This window comes from Oryx dammah, unplaced genomic scaffold (genome assembly GCF_014754425.2).
Source record: "Oryx dammah isolate SB20612 unplaced genomic scaffold, SCBI_Odam_1.1 HiC_scaffold_23, whole genome shotgun sequence".
Lineage (NCBI taxonomy): Eukaryota > Metazoa > Chordata > Mammalia > Artiodactyla > Bovidae > Oryx > Oryx dammah.
Window position 1 is genome coordinate 57,574,789 of NW_024070207.1, and position 9,311 is coordinate 57,584,099.

The window sequence follows — 9,311 nt, forward strand, 5'->3', positions numbered from 1 at the left end:
GTCACAGCACAGTGGGGGAAGCAGCTGAGAGGACAGAGCGTACTGGACCAGCGGTCCAGATCTCACTCTCCTCTCGTAGACTCCAAGACCCCCTTAGGAAAAGGCAGAGATATAAACGACGACTGCTCTTCTTTAAATTCACCTGTCTGGGTTCGAAAGGAGACTGCCAACTGCTCTGCACCCTGACTGTGGTGGTGTTCTTCTGCTCTGCACTGGTCAAGCTAGAACTAGATGCTGACTTGTACTTTACATCAGTTTTTTGAAGTCAACTGCAGGAATTAAGCTGGAATGCCTAGCTTCATGGTGTCACAGAGGACTGAGCTGACCACACACTCACTCATCTGATACACCTGGCTACCCACTGTCCCCCAGCCCACTCAGATAATACCTGCCCTGGAGGCATTCTTCTGGAAGAGATCACAAAAGCAGAGCAGTCAGGAGAGTCAGACTTCAAAACTACAGTACGTGAGGAACGAACACCATTCCACCCACCAGCACTGTGACTACTTCTAAATTCACCACCTGAGCTTTGCCAGCATCTCTTTAAAGGTGGGACCCCAACTGCAACCCTCCAGGCAGCACTGGCTGACACTGAGCCAAGCAAGGCTGGTGCCTCCAGCCCTCACTGGAGAGGACTAACAGCTCATGAGCTTCTGCAGTAGCTCTGCCATGAACTCCTACTAAGCTGCAGTAAGGCACAAGCCCAAGTCTGAGTCCCTCGTCTCCAATGCCCTTTATGAACCTACACACACGTTTGCAAACGTAACCCCGTTAAAAACTCAAGTCTCATTCACGTTGGCCCCATCAGCAAACCTATCTAGATGGCCATGGGTTCTGAGTAGTGGCTCATATACCTGCTGTTCAGCTCCTCCCACTTCCATTTCTCCCTGCACCTGCTCGCCATAACAAATGTCCTCAGCAGAGAAGCACTGAGCAGGCCAGCAACAGAGTGCAAGCTCCTGAGACCCCTATTTGGATGGAGCTGACCCATACAGCAGCCACTCCTGGGACTTAGGACCCCACCCAACTACACTATTATGCCAGCACCCTGCCCACACTTCAGCACCTGGTCCATAAGAATCTTCTTGAATTGGAGACTGCCAAACCTTTTACAGAAAATCCACACACCCCAAATGGGCAAAGGCAGGGATAAGACTGACAGAACCTATCCCCCAAGCATTCACGATAGTTGCCAATGATTCCTCTCTCTTCAGAGGGATGGTATGGGGAGGGAGGTGGGAGGGGGGTTCAGGATGGGGAACACATGTACACCCATGGCGGATTCATGTTGATGTATGGCAAAACCAATACAATATTGTAAAGTAATTAGCCTCCAATTAAAATAAATTTTATATTTTAAAAATAAATAAATAAACGCATATAAGCTGTTCTTTCTGGAACACAGCTTGACATCAAAGTCAGACCAGACCCTCCAGTCTGTTTCCTCACCTACTATCTCCCTCCTTTGGAAACTGGGATGCTTGCCCATCTGCAGTCATGCAGAATCTCTCCTACCCTGCAATTCCTCAAGGACTGGCGATTCCAGCTGCAAATGAACTCCAGAGCCTCTGGACATCATTTCATTAGCCAAAGCGGAAACTAAATCAGAGAAGCTGGGTGCTCCAGTATCGCCTTGCCCATCTGGGATTTCAGTTCTCTCATCCCAGTGCTTCCTCTGCCCTGACCCCTACCCACCATTTCCTTACTTTACACAGAAACACCGAGCGGACTGTCTTTTTCCCAGGCCTCATTGTGCTCCCAATCCAGTGCTCACCAGACTTTTGCCTTCTCAATACTATTTTTTTTTCTCTTACCAGACTGCAGCAGGTTTAATAGCGGCCTCAAAGGTATGCCCAAGTTGTAACCTCCAGAACCTACAAAGAGGACCTCATTTGGAAAAACAATCCTTGTACATGTGATTGTGGATTTTGAGATGAGCTCAATCTGGATTAAGGTGGGCCCTTGTTTGTGCTCAGCTGCTCAGTTGTGTCGACTCTGCAACCCCATGGGCTGCCAGGCTCCTCCATCCATAGACTTTCCCAGGGAACAATACTGGAGTGGGTTGCCATTTCCTACTCCCATCAATACTATTCTTAAGGCTCCCTATCCTCTTCCAGTCCAAACCTTAGTTTTCTTTCTGTCCTTCCTAACTTCCAGATGAAATCCTCCCCAAGAGCCTCTGTGGTCCTTCAGACACAGCCAGTTCTCTTTTCCTACCCTCTGGCTCACTTGCGGTTAGACTCAGTCCCCTGGATCTGCTTCCCTTTCAGTTTCAGTCCACAAGATCATACTTCTTTTTTGGAGCTTCCTGAAACCCTAAAACCCTGGGCTCTGTGTCCAACTCCTCCCAGCACTCTCAGTTCCTGACTCTTGGAAGGTAAAACACAGCAGGCCTGCAGATCACTCCTGGGATTAGGTGTATCCCCCTGAACCCCCTGAGAAGCCCTTGCCAGCTCCACCTCTTGTCACTTTCCAACTCTGACCCAGAGACACCAGGCTCAGCTGAGCAACTGACTTTTTTTGTGTGCAAAAGGGAAACCAAGACAGCCATTCCAATGCCTAGTGAAGGAGGTGGTCCAGGTGATTAGAATTAAGATAGCCCAGCCCAAGAATCCACAAACTCACCTTACTTCTGAGTAACCTCACAGTAAGTTTCTCCCAATACTCCTGCAAGCCCTTGTCCCGAGCACAATGTCTTATTCCCTGCCAGGTAAGCACACTTGAGAATTGCCAGCCCCTCACTCCATCAGAACCCCTGTGAACAGGAGGTAGCATGCCAGCCCTCAGGTTCCAATAGGTCTCATGCTCCTGTGATAGGTCTACACTGGGGAAGGCCCTGGGGACACGGTTGGTCTCAGTCCCGTTTTGTGCCCTTTCTGCTCAGGACTGGACCCCATACACAAAATGGCCCTATTCAGTTGTTCCCTTTTAAAGCTGGGCTCCAAAGGGCCTCTCCAGAGGAGGGAAAACACCCGTCACTTACTTCACTCTGTGTACAGAGAGCAAGGTGACAGTAGCACACATGCCCTAAAAGAACATGTGGCAGGCTATGGCAGAGCCACAGCGTGGTCTTCTGACCTTCCAGTCAGCCCTCTCCCATCTTCCATCCTGCCTCTGGAGAAACTGTGCGGTTCCCCGAACGTAGAAAGGACCTCCAATTCAAGGCCACAGACTAGCCCATAGGTCCCTTCACAGTCCCTCGCCCCTCCCCACTCACAAGGACAGCAGCAAGGAAAAGCCAGCAATGTAGAGGTTCCTCTGGGCACGGAAAAGCTTCATGTGGAAGTGCTCCACAGCCCCAGGGTTGTTCTGGAGGTTCACCTTCTCTGTCACATCATCATACTTTCGAATCTCACGAACAGCATCTGTGGCAGAGCAGAGATACAGGTGTTCAGCCCCGGATCAGTCCAGCTGAGATGCAAGGCGTGAGTCTGGGCAGCCTTGCTTTCCTCAAAACTATCTCCCTGCTCTTCCCCTTCTACACACATCTTGATGGATGCCTTATCAGAAGTGCTGCCCTCCAACCTGTTCTCTCCTGCAGCTTTTCTCATGTCACCCTCTGGACCCATTCTACCCAGACCGCAAGCCTGCTCTCCGTGTCAAGAAGCTCACCGGATCTGAGATGTCGCTGGCAACCGAGGCAACTCCCTTTCCCACGGTGCCTCCACTGTTTGGTTCTGTTTATCACAAACGAGGCTGGCCATCAGCCACCCAACTGATAAGCCAGGTGAGTCCTGTTTATGGAAATGCCCACAAGGGAAGCATGAGCTGCCTAGGAGTCAAGACCTGGAGCATGCCTGCTAAAGACTCAAAGGTTTTCATTTCTAAGTGTCTAAGCTTTATAACTGGTTACTTAAACTGGTGTATTCTGCTTACAAAAAAAAATTCATGCTCATCAATGTTCAATGCAGGAGAAAGAAGCCCATAACATAATCAATCACCTCCAGTAGAACCTACTTCATGTGGCCAGCTTAAATAAAGCAGTCATTTCCAGTCCCATTACTCAATGTTATACACACACCTAAAATTAATCTCCATGTCCCCCAAATTAGACTACAGCGCCACAAGAACAGAAACCTTTCCTATTACATCCTTAAGGCCTAACAGAGTTCTAGGCATACAGGGGGAGCACAAACACCTGAACAGTGAACAACCTCTGCTCTGAAAAACCATTGCTGGCCACTCATATATATATATTCACATCTGTGCGTTTACAGGCTAGAAATGGAACGATCCCATACCTACTACTTTTCTCACTCAACCCTGCTATCTCTTTTTTCTCAATTGAAGTACACTGATTTGTAACATTATATAAGTTCCATTAGTACTTTTTATTTCTATTTCTGTATCCCCTACAACATGCTTTAAAAAAAATATGGAATGCTTCATCCTTATGCAGGGGACATGCTAATCATCTCTCATTTCAATTTTAGGATATGTGCTGCTGAAATGAACATCTGAGACATCTTTTTAAATCAATATGTAAAGATCTACCTAAAGAGGGCTCTTAATGGATCACCATGGGAGAGGGGCAATGTAAGGCTACTATCTGGTTCTTAATTTCTGGTATGAGACTGCTTGTTTTTTAGGCTGATTTTACATCATAAAAATACACCTCCACTTACTGGTATCTTTGTGTTACATCCATGGGCTTCCCAAGTGGCTCAACAGTAAGGAATGTGCCTGCCAATGCAGGAGACACAGGAAATGTGTGTTCGATCCCTGGGTCGCAAAGATCCTCTGGAGGAGGAAATGGCAACCCACTCCAGTATTCCTGCCTGGAAAATCCCATGGACAGAGGAGCTTGGCACATTACAGTCCACAGGGTCGCAAAGAGTCAAACCCAACTGAGTGACTCAGCATGCACACATGTGGGTTCCCGACCCCCAAAATTCCCATTTGGGCACCTTAACTCCCAACCAGATGATACTAGGAAGTAGGGCCTTTGGAAGATGAGCACAAAGCCCTCATGAGTGGGTTTAGTGCCATTATAAAATAGACTCCAAAGGGCTCCCTTGTCCCTTCCTCCATGTGAGGACACGGCAACACAGAAAATGACTATGGAAACATAACACAGACTGTTAAAATAGTTACCTGTGAGACATGGTTTATGAGAACCTTTAACTTTCTAAGTTATATTTGCAAATTTCTAAAGATGTGCTATTTTTGTGATTTAAACAAAAAACATGTTTTCCCACACTGTCTTCTGCAGCCAGAGACCCCAGCACCTCAAGGTCCACCTTGACTAATGGCAAAGAGCCAACCAGGGGTGGGGGCATTGGGCCAAACTAGCTCAAGTCATACAGCAGAGGGCTACCCTCTCTATCTCAGGCCTCCAGTCCAAGGCAGTTGACCCTGAACTCTCATTAAGGCCACTCCCCCAGTGAGATGTGCCCTAGACCCCTTCCCAGGGATGGCTAGGGGCCAGCCAGGGCTGCAGCTTCTAGCTAGTTATGCTATGTCGCTAGCATTTGCTACTAGCTAACAACTTACTAGACTCATTGGAAAAGACACTGATGCTGGGAGGGATTAGGGGCAGGAGGAGAAGGGGACAACAGAGCATGAGATGGCTGGATGGCACTGACTCGATAGACTTGAGTTTGAGTAAACTCCGGGAGTTGGTGATGGACAGGGAGGCCTGGTGTGCTGCGATTCATGTCGCAAAGAGTCTGACACGACTGAGTGACTGAACCGAACAACTTATTTAGACAGACCTCTATAGGTTACATTAGGATATGAACCAGCCTTTTATCATAGCAGGATGTCGCTCTAGAATATCCAGGCAGTTCCCTGACTCCTCAAAAAAATGGCACTTTTGCCAACTACCACCTTCTGCAAAGGGCCTCTCCCACCCAATCTGCCATACCAGGAGAATTCGTGGAATCTGGTGTGCAGAAGGGCAAAGCTCTAAGTGAACACCCCCCAGCATGGTCCCTCCCCACCCCAACTCTTACCCCCAGCCCACACCTAAAAGCAAAAGCACACACACCCAGTTCATAAACTCTGCAGCCTACTGAGACCAAGGTCAGCACAGGTCCATTAGCCTCTCTTGGTTTCAGCTCTGGAAGGACCCAAGGAGCTGCCTGAGACACAAGATGGTCAGCACCAGGGGCACAAAGGCTGCTGGTCAAAGCGAAGACCCTGCCAACAGTCAGTAGCAGGGATGCTGACGTCTTTGTGGACAAAGGGAGCTTTTCTTCCCCCAAGAGAAAGACAGGCGCACTAAATGGTCTGTCTCTGAGAAGTCAAAGCTATATTCTAATCATGGAACATGGCACATGGCACAGGGCTTTGTAGCAGAGGCCATGGCAAAAGGTCTAAGTCAGGTAGCTAGCATCAGCCACAACTCACTCACCAATGACCAGTAGCACAAGGATGACAATGAGAACCACAAAGAAGGTGTTGCCATATGTCACTACCAACTCCACAAGGCGGGACTTGAAAATCTTCTGCCATCTGTGAAGAAGACAAAAAGGCTAAGGTCAGTAGAGTAAGAACACACACCTGGGATCCAGGGCCCTGAAAACAGAGATACAATTTTGCACTCTTCTTCAAAGGCTGAATATCTCATACAGATTCAGCCTCAGCTGCTTGCAATTTTCCAACTTATGACATCCGTTCAACAGTGTTAAAAAGAAAAAAGACACCTGTCCAAGTATAGAAATTTCTAGAAAAAGTCTTAAACACTGGTAGGCTCTGGGGAGAGAAATGCGAAACTTAGTGTCCCCTCTGTAGTATCAAAATGCTTGCCAAATCCACATTTCTTTAAACTGTTTTCCCATGTGCCCAACCTTGGCTCATCTAGACTCCCACCACCCCCGATTACCATGAAGCAGACCCCAGACCTCCCTACCTTTCCCTCCATAAATACTCCAGTATACAGCTCCATCAGAGAAGACCCTTTAGAAATGGCTACCGATTGCAATGCCACCGTCAGGCCTCAAAAATATCAAGAAAAATCTCTCATCATCAGAGCCAGAACTCCAAAGTCCAAGTGAGGCAATTATTTTAAACAATTGGTCTGTTTGAATCCTGACAAGGTTCTGATTCTGCATTCTGTTGATAAGTACCTTCAGTTCAGTTCAGTCGCTCAGTCGTGTCCGACTCTTTGCGACCCCATGAATCGCAGCACACGAGGCCTTATTCTACAAACTCCCCCCTCCCCTGCTCTCTGTTTTCTCCCTCAATTCACTGTTGCAGAAACCAGGCTGTTTGTCCTGCAAAGCTTTCCATGTAGCAGCTCCAAGTGGGCCACTGTTTCTGCATTTCCTGTGAATTGTATGAAGTGATTCAGATCTAGCTTTTGTAAATAACATCCTTAAGCAGTGCTGTACATTTTCTATCACAACAGTGGCCTGTGATTCTTCATTAAAAAGAAGCTTCTATGAAAATATCTATGAAGAGTCTTATTTGTAATGTTCTAACGTAAGATCAGATGTGTTTCTATAGTATATGTAATCAAGATGAATTTCAAAATAACTTTTCAGCAGTCCTCTGTTCACTGAAAAGAAACATGGCTTCAGCCTTCCTAGGCTGAGTAATGCTCATGAGGCCACTTCGCAACCCCAGCGAGACTGGTTAGGAGGACAGAAGTCACCAAATCAACGGTAACATGACCCAGAGGCAAGTCTTGCAGATCTCACAATGCCATCCCCTAAACACCCGGAAGGCATCATTTCCAGAATGGTCACTCGGTCTTCTCCCCTCTGGCACACTCTGAAGACCAGAAGGCAGGGTGTAGGGGAAAGGACCTAGTCAAGATGTGACTGAGCACAACTGTGGGCCTAGCTGGCGATAATAAACACAGTCCTTGCCACCCCCATCCCAGACAGGTTCTACCTGTTTCCGGCTGGCTTCAACTCCAAGGGCCCCCAACTCTGCAGGCATAAGCTACCGAGACTCTTCCTGGCTTGCCTGCCCATACCTTTTGGGAGAAATGAAGGGAATGCAGAGCAGCAGCACAGCGAAGACCTCTGCATAGAGGAAGGTGGCGACTGCGGTCCACTGCAGACTCATCGTGTTGCTAGCAGCTTTCCACCGGGAAGATGTGAGCCTGTTCCTGACGGAACCCAGAACAAACAGGCGTCGTGACAGCTCGGCAGCCACCAGCCCTAGACCTCAGAGCCTTCCCAGCCCTCGAGCCCCGCAGCCTGGCTGCCAATACCTCCAGAGACACCTTTCCAAACAATTCCTCCCCGTAGAGTCCGGGAGACTCCGCCTGCGGAACCCTGGCAGCAGTGAGTGGGAATCGGCAGTTCGGGGAGCCCGGAGATCGCCCCCCGCCGAGGGGCGCCAGAGGCTACCGCCCACCACACCGCAGCCTCGGTCCTAGTAATGCCTTCGCGCTTCCTCCCAACCTGCGATGCCTCTGGGCCCTTCCACCCGGGCCGACAGAGGAGTAGCGAGCAGCTCCTCCCAGGGCAGGAGCGGAACGCCAAAGCCTCCCAACCACCGCCCCTTCGGCTCAGCTTTCGGTTATCTCCGAGAGCCCCCGAGAGCGACTCCTAGAGGACGAGAGTCGGAGCCAAGGGCAAGAGCGGGTCTCGACCCAGCACCTCACGGCCCCGTCCAGAGAAAGTTCTAGAAGACTGTCTCCTCCGAAGCCGGAGAAACCCCTCCCGGCCTCTCAGGTCGGTCGCGGCGCCTACCCGGCTCCAGAAGACCCCTCGACGAGGCCCCGACCCGGCACGCCCTCCCAAGCCCCACCCCGCCGGCTCTTCCGGAGGGACTTCGACGTCGCCCCCCACCACGGGAGATGGCTCCACCCGCCGCCACCCCGACTTCCCTCCGCCCGGTCCCGCCCCCGCACTCTAGCCTCGGCCCTGGCCCCGGGCACCGGGCCTCCCCGCGCCCCCTCGTCGAGGAGCTGGGGGACCTCGGCGGCCCGGGAGCCCAGCGCGGCGCGCGAGTCCGCTCACCGAGTTCTCCAGAGTCACCACGCACGCCTCGTCGCCGCCAAACTCTCCCACCACCAGCCCGGCCCCGCCCCTTCCCCGCGGCCGGAACCGGAAACGCCTGGCCAGTCCCGGCCCGCCCCCAACCGCCACAAGGCCCCGGAGGCCCCGCCCCCGAGCCAATGCTCCCGACGCCTGCGACTGGGGGAGAAGCCGCGCCTCGCGCGCGCGCGCGCGGAGGGACGGGTCCCCGGCCTTGGCGGGAAGGCGAGGTGCCGCTTCTCTAGCCCGCGCGGTCCTCCGGCGTCTCTGTGGTCCGGGGAGGGGGCGGGGCCCCACCGTGGGGCGAGAACGGGGTGGGGCGGCCCGTGCCTGGGCTCCGCCTTCCGCCCCTCCTCCGCCTCCTCCCCCTCCCCC

The 9,311-nt window shown here is 51.3% G+C and overlaps 1 protein-coding gene and 1 pseudogene across 3 annotated transcripts in view; both read right to left on the reverse strand.

Moving 5' to 3' along the window:
• BCAP31 (B cell receptor associated protein 31) overlaps window positions 1-9,047 on the reverse strand; it is a 29,168-nt gene extending 20,121 nt beyond the window's left edge. The window contains exons 1-4 of one of the 3 annotated variants that reach the window (XM_040265577.1): window positions 8,919-9,047; window positions 7,925-8,059; window positions 6,356-6,456; window positions 3,218-3,365 (exon numbers count right to left, since the gene is read on the reverse strand). In XM_040265577.1, coding sequence (XP_040121511.1) covers window positions 3,218-3,365; window positions 6,356-6,456; window positions 7,925-8,016 — 341 coding nt within the window. In that variant the 5' untranslated portion in view covers window positions 8,017-8,059; window positions 8,919-9,047. Of the gene's footprint in view, window positions 1-3,217; window positions 3,366-6,355; window positions 6,457-7,924; window positions 8,060-8,164; window positions 8,254-8,648; window positions 8,896-8,918 lie in introns of those variants that run through there. The other 2 variants (XM_040265578.1, XM_040265579.1) reach the window with 2 other exon arrangements.
• Window positions 4,370-4,455, reverse strand: LOC120882675 (annotated as a pseudogene).
• Window positions 9,048-9,311: the final 264 nt, after the last annotated feature.